Source organism: Crocodylus siamensis, chromosome 9, assembly GCF_052110815.1.
Source record: "Crocodylus siamensis isolate JL-2025a chromosome 9, ASM5211081v1, whole genome shotgun sequence".
Taxonomy (NCBI): Eukaryota; Metazoa; Chordata; order Crocodylia; family Crocodylidae; genus Crocodylus; species Crocodylus siamensis.
In genome coordinates this window covers 63,596,262-63,610,214 of record NC_143403.1, presented here as the reverse complement: position 1 = coordinate 63,610,214, position 13,953 = coordinate 63,596,262, and the positions used below count along the sequence as shown (strand labels likewise).

Below are 13,953 nucleotides of genomic sequence, written 5' to 3'. Positions count from 1 at the left end.
TGCAGCCATATTACTTTGTTTATTTTGTCAGCTACTTCTTCCATCCAGCAGTATGTAAAGAGCATTCTTCTACTGGAACTGCTGCATGCAAAAGTGTTGTGTTATACCCACCTCAGAATAGATGTAGCAGAAATCAAAGAGTTCTAGAAATAGGTATGGAAATGAAAGTGTATGAGGAAAAAGTCAAAAAAATTGTAGCTCTTAATTTAATGATAAGACCAATAAGAGGAAACCTGAATGCAGTTGATAAATGACAAATGGTACAGAGAAGGAAGAACCTGTTTACCTCCACTCAAAATAGAAAAGTGAAACAACAACCAAAGATACTGAAAGGTACTTAAAACGAATGAAGGCATGCATTGATTATATGATGGCTTTATTAGATGGTGAGAACTGTGGCTCGCTACCATGAGGAAAAGAAGCTCAATGCAGAGAGAGCCAAAAGAGAGGAACAAAACAAACTGAGACGCATTGCTGCTTCAATTGCTAGAGAAATAGAATACTTCTGGTCTAACATTGAACAGGTAAACTGTTGATTTTTTTTTTTTTTTTTTTTTTTTATTTATATAGGCAAGATTGTTTGTAAAAGTTTAACCATTTTAATTTTGAAATTGCAATGGTCCATCAGCTTTTGTTGCTTTACCTTTTAGGTGGTTGAAATAAAGTTGCAGATTGAATTCCAAGAGAAAAGGAAAAAAGCATTGAATTTAAAGAAAAAATCAAAGAAAGGTAACTACGCTTCATTTAATTAGAGTTCTGGTATACATTCATAACCTGCTCCTCAGAGTTTGCATCATTCCATCCATTTACTATAAAAAGGGGGTCTCATCTTTTTGACAGTGAAATCTATCCAATGTTAAGAACTGATTCGTAAATCCAACCAGTTCGATTTTGCTGCTTTTGATTAAATTAAATATTAGCATAAGAATATAGAATTGCTGATGGGTGAATATAGAACAGTTGTTGGGTGCTTAAAGTGTAATATCTTTTCAGATAAAGGTGTAAAGTTTGCAGAAGCTATTTCATTGGAAAAGGAAAATGAGATGGTAAGTTTTTTCTGCTGCTTAAAGAAGTGCTTCATAGTTCTTCATAATTTGCCTGCCTTTATTTAATACAAAGTTTTTAATCAGTTTCAAATAAACATGAAAGCTGCTCTTCGAAATTGCAGACAAATCAATATGAAATACATTCTGGAAGTTAATGCTGGGTTTCTGGTCATAAACAGTTTGTCATTAGGGGACCAATAGCACACTTTAGGAACCATACATATTCAATTCAATACTGAATTCTGTTTATGCCTGGGAATGATAAAATTCTTTTAAAAATGTGAGTTAATAGAAAACTGTAGAGGATCTGAAACAGTTGTTCTAGTGTTTAAAAAAGAAAGATGTATTTATTAGTGGTTGACTCTCTACTTGGATCATTAAGTTAAAAAATATTTGCTGGTAGGGTTTACAAACGCGTTCACTGGTGGGGTAGAAATTAATGGTAAGGAGAAGTTACTCTTAAAGAGTACTCTGATTCACCTTATTCATTAGTAATAATCCAAGAAAATGTGTTTTAATATAGCCAGATATAAAAGAATACATATGATCCAAGTCTTATGAGGTGAAAAAACTCAGCTTATCAAAGAGCAAATTGAGAGGTGACTTGATCACTGTGTGTAGGTGATTGCTTATGGCAAAGACATCTAATTGCAGTAGAAGGGGTTTCAACTTTTCTGACAAAAGCAAAGCAATGGAAGTTGGAGTTACAGAGATTCAGTAAAATAAGATGCACTTTCCTAGCTGTGAAGGTAATTACACATTGGAACATTTCACTGGTAGCAGAGTTGAATTATTGTGAAGTCTCTAAACACAATCTGATGACTTTTTAAAAAGGAGTATTTTAATCCAGGAAATCAGGCTTCTGGTCATGGTGGTCCCTTTTGGCCAAGTAATCTGCAGATTAAGTTCCCCTTTGTACTCCTTCCCTTCCTCTTGGACCTTGAGAGTAAGATTGCCTGTACTGTCCTAACCTTCTCATAATGGAAGACGGGATACCAGATCTGGGTAGATCAGTGCTCAAAGGTGGTGATGCAGAGAAGTCTCTTTCTAGATGTCTCTGTGAGATATCTTGCTCACATGCTCAGGATTGTCTGACAGTTCTCAGGTTGGTGGTCAATGAAGAGTTTCCCCTGGTCAGTTTGGCAGGAAGTTTGAGGATTGTTGACTGTGTTCTTCAGTTCATGACATTTGCCTGTTGAGATGATCTGGGCATATCTCACCTAATTAATTCCTAGTCATTGCAGGCCTCATTCTCCTACTTCCCTTCCTATTTCCTGCATGTGGCTTGTAGTTTAGTTTCCTGCAGACTGAAACACTAGTCATTTTACTCAGCAGAGGGACTCCTGTGACATACAGAAGATCATATTAGATTGTTCTTACTGTCCTTGAGCTCACAGCTTTTGTGAAAGAGCCGTGATTTTACCCCTTTGTATGTATGGGTCCTCATCTTGCAGAGTGATCTCTGCAAGTAAACCTTTGCTTCGGCACAGAGTCCCAATGAGATGCTGATGTACTGAACTTATTGGATGGACTTTGGTCTGCTTTCCAATTTAATGGTGGTGCTGAATGTTAAAGAAGGGAAGAAGATAGATCATGATATTGCTAGCATGGTTTGCAGCTTCTTTAAAGGATATCTGGTGTTTTTATTCCCTGGATTTAAAACATTTTAATTATTTGATGCTAGGATTTGTTGTCACCTGGAAGGAAAAGAAAAGCAAGCACATCCTTGACTGATGAGGAAGGTTAGTTGCTTTTCAAAATGTCATATCGTATGTGGTATACTTAGGAAATGTGCATATGGTTTATACATAAAAAATATTAAACCACTGGTCGTTGATCTGCTGCTCCATGTACCTGGTGATTTTTCACAAAATACCAAGTTCACTCAATTCTTAAAAATTAAAGAGCAGTATGAGGTGAGGTGCTTGTATAAAATTTTGTTGCCAAGGCTTCATTACAAGTCCTAACAGAGATGGAAGAAGGAGAGGAATAGGAATTTGTGGTATTAGCTTCTTTAATTTTCCTCTCCTAGTTAAAATACAAATTGCTTGGGCTGTTCGTTTGTACCTCAAGAATGAAATAGCAGTTGTAAGTTTACATATAAACCACACTGAACAACTCACTGGATCCTGGCTGTATGTGCTATACTCCATGCCACAAAGGTGTAGGATTCAGCAGTTTAATTGAGAAAAGACATGGAGCAGATCCTCACGGAATCTATTTCCACCAGTGGATGTGGTATACCTTGACTTTAGCAAGGCTTTTGATACAGTCTCCTACAACAGTCTTGCAGATAAGCTAAGGAAGAACGGGCTGAATAAATGGACTGTAAGGTGGATAGAAAACTAGCTAAAGCATCAGGCTCAGAGGGTAATAATCAATGGCTCGAAGTCTAGTTGGCAGCCAGTATCAAGTCAAGTACCCCAGAGGTCAGTCCTGAGGCTAGTTTTGTTTAGTGTCTTCATCAGTGACTTGGAAGATGGCATAGAGTGCACCGTCATCAAGTTTTCAGATGACACCAAGCCAGCGGGGCGGGTAGTAGATATACTGGAGGGGCAGGGCTAGGATTCAGAGTGACCTAAGCAAATTGCTTTTGCCCCACCCTCCAATCTCATGAGGTTCAACAAGGACAAGTGCAAGGTCCTGCACTTAGGACAGAACAGTCGCATGCACTGGTACAGGCTGGGGGCTGACTGGTTGGGCTGCAGCTCTGCAGAAAAGGACCTGGCGGTTACTGTAGACAATAAGCTGCATATGAGCCAGCAGTGTTCCCTTGCTCCCAAAAAGGCTAACAGCCTACTGCGTTGGTAGGTGTGTTGCCAGCAGACCAAGGGAAGTGATTATTCCCTTCTGTTCAGCACAGGTGAAGTCACATCAGTTTTAGGCCCCCCACTACAGAAAGCATGTGGACAAATTGGAGCGAGTCCAGCCGAGGGCAACAAAAATGGTGAGGGGGCTGGGTCACATGTCTTATGAGGAGAGGCTGAGGGAACTGTGGGCTTATTTAGTCAAGAGGAGATTAAGAAGGGATTTAATAGTAGCCTTCAATGACCTGAAGGGGCGGGGGTTGCAAAGAGGATGGAACTAGAGTGTTCTCCGTGGTGGCACATGACGGAACAAGGAGCAATTCATAGATTGCAAGGCTGGAGGGATCCCTGAGGGATCACTGGGTCTAGCCCCCCCTGCACTAGATTAGACAGGCAACTAACTGGGAGTCAGGTGACCCCAGAGGCAACTAATTGGGAGTCAGGTGACTAACTGGGAGTCCAGTCTCCTCCTGAAGATTTCCAGGGTAGGCAATTGGAAATGGTCTCAGGTTGCAGCAAGGGAGGTTTAGGTTAAATATTAAGAAGAATTTTTTCACTAGGAGAGTAATAAAACATGGAAACAGGTTACCCAGAGAGGTTGTGGACTCTCCACCATTGGAAGTTTTTAAGACCGTGGTAGATGAAGCCTTGGTCTAGCTGGAGCTGGTCCTGCTTTGTGCAGGCGGTTTGGACTTGATGACCTCCTGAGATCCCTTCCAACCCTAATTTTCTATGATTCAATGATTGTAAGACCAATTTTCTAATGTTTTACTTCTTCTAAAATATCCCTTTGACATTGAGTGCTGTTACTTGGAAAAAAGATCTGAAACATGTTTGAGTTTGCAGACCTATTATGTATGCAACCATACTTTATTGTGTTTTGATTTTAGTTGAAGATGAAGAGGAAACGATTGCAGAGCAAGAGGCTAAAGAAGGAAATATAAACCATCAAACTGAATTATCTAACTTAGCCAAAGAAGGTATGCATGTGGGGTTTGAACGCAGGTTTCAACCTAGTGCCATAATGTATGAAAGTATGTAGCAATTCTGTTGCCTTGTGTTTGTAAATAATAGTTATTAGCAAAAGAATGCTTCTTCTATCAGTACATTCAACTTTCAAGCTCGGTCGACTTGGTATTTCTTTAAGGAGGCTTTTTGCTTTGTTTGGTGTGTGCTTTCTTATTATTTCGTAATTTTAGGGGCCAAATTATTGAACTTTGAGGAATGTTTGTATTTAGTTAGCTGATTCTTACATAATTGGTCTGGAGGAAAAAGTGTCAGTGTGGGCATATCTACACGTGCCCCTATGGTGCTGTTGTTACTGTGCCAGCATTTAGTAGTTCCTTTTGGAGTACCTTCCTTAATAGTACCTTTTGGAAGTACTAAATGATGGCGCAGTAACAGCCATTACTGTGCTGTGCTGCTGGTGCACAGTTATTTTTATTTTTACCTGTATCGCTGTAGTGATGTGCTATACCGAGGAAGCATGTCGCTACGGCAACGTAGCTGCAGTGTCACTGTTTGCGCCTGCTGACGCTGCATCACTGTAACATCATGTGTAGATGTGCCCTGTGTGAGTGACTCTTTAGTTAGATGTTGTTCCTATAGATGGGCCCAGCATCAAAAGTTTCCAAGCAGAGCTGTAGGTGCCCTTGCTATATGTTCAGAACACAAGAGCTGCAGGAAAGTGGACGAAACATCACTTACACAACCAGTGCTGCTTTAAACCTTCCCTCGCCTCTTCCAGTTTGCCAGAACCATCACCTTCAACTGCTGTGGCTGTCTATCAGCTGCTGCTTGCTCGAGGAGAAGAGCTTTGTAGCATGTCTGAAATTCAGCAGATTTGAGCTGACCAGTCAAAAGGACAAGGGCCTTTACAGAGGTTGCTCTTACAGAGCATGTACCTACTGTTCAGAATAACTAGCAGGGACTGCTTCACTGTTTCAGTGCCATGCTTCAACTAATAGAGTATATGGCAGGTTTGGATGGTGATTAAAAAAAAAAAAAGCTGAGCTCTTGTCATTCACCCTTTTTAATCGGATTTAAATTCAGGTGTCCAAAGGTAGGGGCTAATGTCCTCCAAACCCCAGGTCTTCAATAATTACTTAAAATAGTTGCTGTCCTTTCGACTATAGTCGTTATGAACTGCAGATTGTGTATCTATTCTAACATAGCAATCAGAGATACTTTGATACTTATAAAGCAACAATATGAACTGTTACTAGTTGTTATGGGTAATAACATTGTATATATTCAATGACCTTCAGCTGAATTGCCTTTGGATGACTTAGTAAAGATGTATGAAGGTGCCTTTGCAGAGAATTTTCACTGGCCCCAGCCTAAGCCTGACAATGAAGAGGATACTAGTGAAGAAGGTAAATTGATTTTATTTTATTTATAAAATTGGATTCCAGTTATCAAGATGGTTCATATTCTGAGAAACCAGATATAAAGGTCCATCTGAAACAAATGAAAAGTACAGTACTGGCTTCTGAATGGGACCATATGGTCTCATAAGGTAGAAAGGTTTTGTGATCAAGGACCCAGAAAAAGGGCTTAGGAGATTTGGGTGCCACTTTTGGTAATGCTAAATATTTTCTAGATGATTTTGCAAAAGACATTTAATTTCTCTGCGTATCAGTTCCCAATGTATAACAGGAGAATAATCTTTTCCTGCTTTGTGGATGTTGTAAGGATACATTTAATTTAATGTTTGAGAGGCTTTTGTGGACTACAGTGGCATTGTAAAAAAGCTGGAAGTACACTGTTAAATTCAGGGAGTAACTTTTTATTGTATGTTGCATCATTTGTCGCAGGACCATTTGTTCTGAAATACTGAAAAATTTCTGAGGATTTCTTAGCAGGATTATAAAAGCTCGTTTCTGTTCTGATAGCCCTATGATGTAAACATTCAGAACCTATTTTTGAGCTCAACTTGCTTTTCATTCTAGGTGGCTAAACAGAAAACAATCGAAACATTCAACAAGTTAATAACCTAAATAGGAATTAGATGCCTTAGTTATCTTGTGAAACTACTCAAGTCGTGGAGCCCAGGCTCAAATTTTGTGGGCTTGCTGTGGCCCTGTGCTCCAGTTTTTCAGGCAGATCATGGCTGTGCCCCCACACCTCTGGCTGGGGTGGCTGACAGACACCTGGGCTGCTACTGCCCCCTAACCCTGCCCGACCTTGCTCACCACCTGGCCCTGGTCTGCATGGGTGGGAAATGACCTTCAGCTGAATTTAAGGTGCCAGCCCTAATGTCTAATATCTACGAAACATAAGCCCTGTCCCATCCCAGCATGAGGACATGCCGCTGCCTCCCTGCTGCTCCCCAGTCAGGCTGCATTTTCTGTCTTGTCCTGGCTCTGCTGCTTATGAACCAGCCCTGCTCCCCCTGCCCCTCTTTGGGCATGCATGGGCGCAGGGATGGGCCACCACTGCCCCGCTGTCCACCAGCTGGGCCATGCTGCCCTGGCTAGGCCGTGCTCCTCCCGTCCCCCCAGTTCCCCATCCCAGCCTGGCTTTGCTGTCCAAGGGGGAAAGATAGTAAAACCTTTTTATTTTTACATAGTCTTGTTTTTCCCTGCTGTTTTTGCAGGCTTCCTTTTGTTCACAGATTTCTCTGATTTACTTATTTTTTTTGTGAAAAGTGCCTGATTTCACAGTTTCCTTTAAAAATCATGATTTTGGTATATCCCTAGTAATAATTTGTGTATTATGTGTGCTGTAGAAATGGAAGACCATGCAGCTGACAGGGAGAGCCCTCAGAAGGAAGTGGTCCTCATAGACTCGCTTCTCAGCATTGATCAGTATAAGGGGCTAGAGAGATCAAGTCCTCCAAAGAAACATGCAAGAGACATAGCAGAAGTTGCTGGTGCTGCAGAAGTGCTATTACCTAAAGGCAGCGCAAGGATCACAACAGCGGTAAAAATCATTTTCAGCTGAGCTTGTATTTGCATTATTTAAAGAATTTAGCTTCAGAAGTATACTTGAAGTACCAAGCTAACATTGCTCGTTTCCTCAAGAATCAAGGATGGCATTCCTCAGTGTCACTCTTGTATGTGACATTATCTAGATTATATTTCTTAACAACCAGTTAATAATCAAATGTTTTTTATAATTAGCAAATCACAATAGGAAACATTTTGTGCTTGCTTCCTTACACTTAGTTGCATGCTAAGCTTTAGTCAAAAGTAGAAACATAATATGCATATATTCTTTTGCTCCAGGTAAAATATAATACTCCGTCCCTGTTGTACGGGACTCTCAGAGAGTATCAGAAGATTGGGCTGGACTGGTTAGCAAAGCTATATAAGAAGAATCTGAATGGTATTCTGGCAGATGAAGCTGGACTTGGGAAAACTGTGCAAGTCATTGCCTTCTTTGCACACTTGGCTTGCAATGAAGGTAAGCTCAGTCTGCATCTGTGCTCAGGCTTCTAGTTCTGAAACTTAATACAGACACAGGGTAGCTGCATGGTGCCTTGTAACACATATGCAAGCCCCCAAAGACAGCATTTAGCATGCTGAACACATTCCCTAGACATGCCAGAGGATCCTTGTGCAGTTCTGATCTGGATCTTTCCAGGTGTGTGTGTATGTGTGTTTGCCAAATCCTATATGAAAACAGTTTGGGGCTGTAGGGGGAGCACACTTAAGTGTTCTGGCAGTTAGCAGTGCCACTTAACTGTGTTTCAGGGGGCTTTGGTAGGCTGGCTTCTGGTGGAAAGGGGAGTTGGCTCACAGGACATGCTGTGGTGGGAGATAAGAATCAGCTCCTAGCAGCATCAGAAGCTAGACAGGAGCCAGGAAATTAATATGCACTAGACAAAGTGAGAGGGAGATGGAGAGTGTCAGATTTGCTTCATAGTCTTTGTTTTAGTTAAGTCAAATCAGACTTAACAGATGGAGAAGAAGGATTATGTTAGTAAAAACCTATTTAGATTGAAATTTAGGACTCAGTTGCTTCATGTTCTAGCTATACCATTTGGCAGCTCCCTAATCAGTCTGCTGTTCCCTTTGTGTGGCTTTCAGAGACCAATTTAGTTATTTATTAAATTTTCAGTATAATAGCATAAAAAAAGAATCCCTCATATTGTGTAATGAAAACGGTACTCTGTTCGCTTCAGAGTCATTCATAAATAGTTGGAATTGTACGATTGCCAACCTAAATGATACCTTTGTGTTCAGACTAGTTAACTCTTGCTGTTAGTCTTGTTATCAGGATTAGTATGGTCTCCCTTCTGCTCTTAAGTTAAGGACTGAATGTACCGAATTCATTATTAAAAATACATGGGAGAACATGAGTTTCAGTGTTTCTCAGAAGTATGTTGGTATTGTCACCTGCGGTGGTTTTCCTCCTGTAGGTAATTGGGGTCCTCATCTTGTTGTTGTACGGAGTTGTAACATATTGAAATGGGAGCTTGAGCTGAAACGCTGGTGCCCTGGGTTGAAAATTCTTTTGTACTTCGGGAGCCAAAGAGAACTTAGAGCCAAGAGACAGGTACTGTATTCCACAGTGTTTTCACTTCCATCTTTATAGTTTTAGCAGTGAGACTTTTACCTGAATCTAATGTCCAACTAAATCACTGCTTGCATTAGCAACTCTGTGCGGCATGTTCCTGTTATAATATAACAAGAAATCGGTAACGACAATGTAACAGGCACCTCTCGCGTTTATCAAGAGACGCTAATCCACGAAAGGGCTTTGAAAATCCCAGAGAACTGACAGAGTAACCTCAGTGTTGAACAAGTCATGAGATGCCTTAACTATTTTTCAGGGGCAAATATAATTTGAAGACAAAGATTTACTTACAAATGGTTACGGGTGCAGTATCTTTCTGTTGCTGCCAAACCACAGCTTGTTGTCGGGGTCGTTAAAATTCTCCCATGTGTCCATCCTGCTGTTATTTACCTTGGGGATTTTTTTTATAGGAGTGGACAGAACCCAACAGCTTTAACGTGTGCATCACCTCGTATAAGCAACTGTTTAAAGGTCACCAAGCCTTTATGAAGATGCGATGGAAGTACTTAGTTGTAGATGAGATGCAGCAAATTAAAAACATGACAGAGAAGCACTGGGAGGCACTCTTCAGTCTCCGGAGGTATGGATCAGATCAAGGGGTTTTTTTACGTCACTTCTAGATCAATTTTTCTTTTAGAAGAGGATTACTTAAAAATAATTTATTCGCATGTCTTCTGTGGGTACTTTGCAAACTATCCAGATAAGAACCTAGAGATCCCTTCACTTAAACAGTCAAGTTCCAGAGACTTGCTCACATGTGGTAGTTGCTCTTTTAGCAGTATATTTCCTAAAATATTTTTTATGCTATAGAAACAGGAAGATAGCTTGATGGAGAGCTAGTTTATTTTGGGTCAGGATCTAAATTTGCATTTGCGAGTGACTTTTTTTTTTAAAACATATTTTTTATTAAAATAATGAAGCAGACAGGAAGTTATTTAAATTAATGTTGTAAGTCTTGAATACTTATATAACACTGATTTGTTTAGTTTGAATTGATCATCTTTTTATAGAGGGCATTGCATCCCAACATAGCTGAGATGTTAGGCAAACAGATTATTTGCTTCTTTTAATTATTTACTGAAGAAGCAAATTTTGCTTCGGGCAGTGATAAAGGAAATTTGGATTTTGGGTTTATTTTCATAGCATCATAGGAAAATATGGCTGGGGAGGACCTCAGGCAATCTAGTCCAGCTTCCTGCTCAAGGCAGGTTCATTCATGTCTAAATTATGCTGGATAAGTGTTGGTCTAACTTGCTCTTAAAAATTTCCAAGGAAGGAGATGTTTTGTTTTAAATTGATTTGCAACGGAGGTTATTTTAGTAGTATTGTACGCTGTAGGGTTTCAATTTTTAAGCATTTGAGTCTAATATGTGTTCAGTAGGTGTGTCTCATTTTTCATAAATGAGTACATAATAACTAATACTTGGTATGTCACAAACTTTGTTTTATTATTTACAGCCAGCATCGCTTACTCCTGATAGACACCCCTTTGCATAATACTCTGATGGAGTTGTGGACCATGGTGCATTTTTTAATTCCAGGAATTTCCAGACCTTATCTAGACTTTCCAGTAAAAGCAGCCAATGAGGAAAACCAGGATTATTGCCATAAACTTGTCATAAGATTACACAGAGTATGTTATTATTTTTCTCTTCATCTTTAGTCATACCTGATGAAAAAATGAGGTTGTGGGGGCAGCTAGTTGAACTCTGAATTTTCTGCCTTTTCTTAACACTTGGATCAATTCATATAGGTTCTCGTGCTCTTAAGCTTTGCAATGTATGTTGGCAAAATAGCGTCGTGTGTCCTGTTCTTATGTGACACAGATCCTTTCAAATCATATCCCTCTTAAGTTCCATTACACTTCCTGATTAAATCCAAAGAAGGGCTTCTGTGTTGCATGCAGTTAACTTTTGGTGCCCCCAGACTTTCATTGTGTCAAAGAATTTTCTGGTGATGGTACAGAATTGTATTATTGGGATTAAACTGATGATTTTAAGAGTTGGGTAAGGGATAGGTTTTTGGAGCTCTTGACATATAGCCATATGGGAAGGAAGTTTTGGCATTAGTTCCTAAGGAGAGGCTTTTGGTTCCATGTAAGAAATATGAGTGGGAACATGAAGAATGGGTCCTAATTTCCTTATTCCTTGTGGCACACCAGAGATGCATTTAAGCAAGCAAGAAACTGACTTAAGCAACATCCATGAGTGTCATGTTTAGATTGGCAGAGGTTTGTTCTCATTTAACTACATTAATATAAACCTACAACTTAGTTAAAGCAGTTTGAATCGTTTGGATATTGAGTCTTACCCTGCCCAAATTTTCTTCCATTGCATGCCAAGATTAGCAAATCTTGCTAGTTTGTGCATCTGCTAAAAAGATTATCACTGAAATAATTAACAGTCTTTATCACTTCTTCACAATGAATAGAGGCACTTCACACATCTCTGAAAGCTCTGGTTTTGAAGGTGCCAGCACACATGGGCATTGATTTACATTTCAGTTTACAACTTGTAAGTTTTTTTTTTTTCCACTGTAAAGGGTTAGAGATTTCTTTTTGAAAATGGGGGAAACCCTCCAAGCAAACCAATAATAAAAGCTTAGATTTTGGAGCACAATTAGCCAGAAATTGAAAAAAAAAAAACCCAAACAGCATTCCTACAGCCATTTGTATGGCAGCATAATCACATTACACATAGGTCTAGCACATATGTACATCATGTCTGGATAATCTTAGTTCTCAGATGTCAAACTTAATGTGGAGGAGAATTTTCTTTTTAATTTATGAAACTTTTCAGATGATTCAACCATTTATTTTGCGAAGATCAAAGAGAGATGTTGAAAAGCAACTTACGAAAAAATATGAGCATGTGCTAAAGTGTCGTCTTTCTAACCGGCAAAAGGCAATGTATGAAGATGTCATATTACAACCAGGGTAAGGAATTCTCATAATAAGTTACAAATGCTGTGATTCTGCTGGGTGATGGCATTTAGTATTCCTCCAAACACTTTCATAATGAGTGAAAATCATATGTCTGCACTGGAAGCTTTAAAATTTGAGGCAAGTGATATTATGAGCTTAAAACAATGGTTTTCAACGTTTTTTGTATTTACGGATCCCTTTGAAAATTTTGAAGGGAGATGTGGACCCCTTTGGAATGTAAGTGTAGCTATTCACATACTTTTGATTGATCGCAGTTATCTTTCGTGGACCCCTTAGACGTGGTCCACAGACCTCCCAGGGTCCACAGACCACAGGTTGAAAACCAATGACTTAAATTGAATGATTAGGTATTTACCTCTGGAAATTTTATAAATAGAGTTCTGGTGGTCAGTAGGAAAAACTGCTTTTGTTTGATTGTTACCTCTGGTGGATGCTCTCTACTTCACAGAACTAGAAAAATTCAACATAACTATTGATCTGTACCCAAGAGGTGTTTAGGAAGCTGTGTAGTCTATTGGCAGAGCTGTGTGGGGAATCCCTACATCCTTGGACTCTGATTTTAGGCAGTGTTGTTGGTCCCTCAGTTTTGTGCCTGTCCCAAATTCACATTCACTTTTCTGATGCTTCTCCACATATTAAGATTGTTGCGTAACACTTTTCACTTCAGATTCTGGCCCTGTGAGGTTAAGGTCAGCTCTTTATGAAAGCTAAGCTGAAATTGTGGTATTTACATTTTTTCTTTCTTCAACAGAACCCAAGATGCACTTAAAAGTGGACATTTTGTCAGTGTCCTCCATGTTCTGATGCAGCTGCAAAGGATTTGTAATCATCCGGACCTTATAAATCCCAGGTTTTCTAGCTCCTCTTATGTGTCAGAAGCACTGGAGTATGGAACTGCTTCACTAATACTAAAAGCTCTAGAATCGGATCTTTGGAAGGTGAGTGGAAAAGTGAATTTTAAAAACTGCCCTTGCAGAATTTAGGTATTTACTACTATGTGTGTGCTTCAGGTCAAACCACAGATCATAAACAGAAGGAATTTGCTACATACCTAGTTCAAGGTACATTTATTACATCTTTCCCAATTTCTAATAATTTGTTGATGAGTTTTCAGAATTGGGTCAGTAATTGATTGGCATTCACGTTCCAGCTGCCTGTGCAGAGATTGGCTTTGTTTTGCATTGCAGTCATGGCTTTGGTCTTCAGGAACTTCCCTATACCTACAAAAATTCTGGACAGGCAAAATCTGAATAAATTGTAGTAAAACCCACTTTACTCTCAGGTTCCATAATCATCTTCCTGTTTTCAGGATTCATAGTAACTTTTTTAACATGAGGAGGTCCTCATTCATTTTGCCTTAGTATACTCCTGCAAGAAGAGGAAAGTAATTGCACTAAAGAAGAGAGTGATGAAAGGCATAAGCTTTTTGGATGGGCTTGTTGTCTTTAACTTGCGTATACTGTGCCTTGATAGTAACAGGTATACTAAAAAACACTCAGTTGAATATTTTTATGCTGTTTTAATTATCCAAATGTGCCCTGTGTCTTTGGTATTTCAGTTTTGTATTTACTGGTATTTAATTAATGAGGATATTGGAAATACTGGAAAAGCTCCAGCAATTTTTATGTAAGTT

General features: G+C 39.4%; 1 protein-coding gene across 17 annotated transcripts in view; it reads left to right on the top strand.

Moving 5' to 3' along the window:
* Positions 1-13,953, top strand: part of EP400 (E1A binding protein p400) — a 62,567-nt gene that overhangs the window by 13,037 nt on the left and 35,577 nt on the right. For all 17 annotated transcript variants that reach the window (XM_090063789.1, XM_090063792.1, XM_090063788.1 and 14 more), the window contains 13 exons: positions 384-524; positions 651-729; positions 994-1,046; positions 2,731-2,788; positions 4,744-4,833; positions 6,121-6,228; positions 7,584-7,777; positions 8,083-8,260; positions 9,219-9,355; positions 9,787-9,956; positions 10,835-11,009; positions 12,175-12,311; positions 13,072-13,258. In XM_090063789.1, the coding sequence (XP_089919915.1) occupies positions 384-524; positions 651-729; positions 994-1,046; positions 2,731-2,788; positions 4,744-4,833; positions 6,121-6,228; positions 7,584-7,777; positions 8,083-8,260; positions 9,219-9,355; positions 9,787-9,956; positions 10,835-11,009; positions 12,175-12,311; positions 13,072-13,258 (1,707 nt within the window). The remainder of the gene's footprint in view (positions 1-383; positions 525-650; positions 730-993; positions 1,047-2,730; positions 2,789-4,743; positions 4,834-6,120; positions 6,229-7,583; positions 7,778-8,082; positions 8,261-9,218; positions 9,356-9,786; positions 9,957-10,834; positions 11,010-12,174; positions 12,312-13,071; positions 13,259-13,953) is intronic.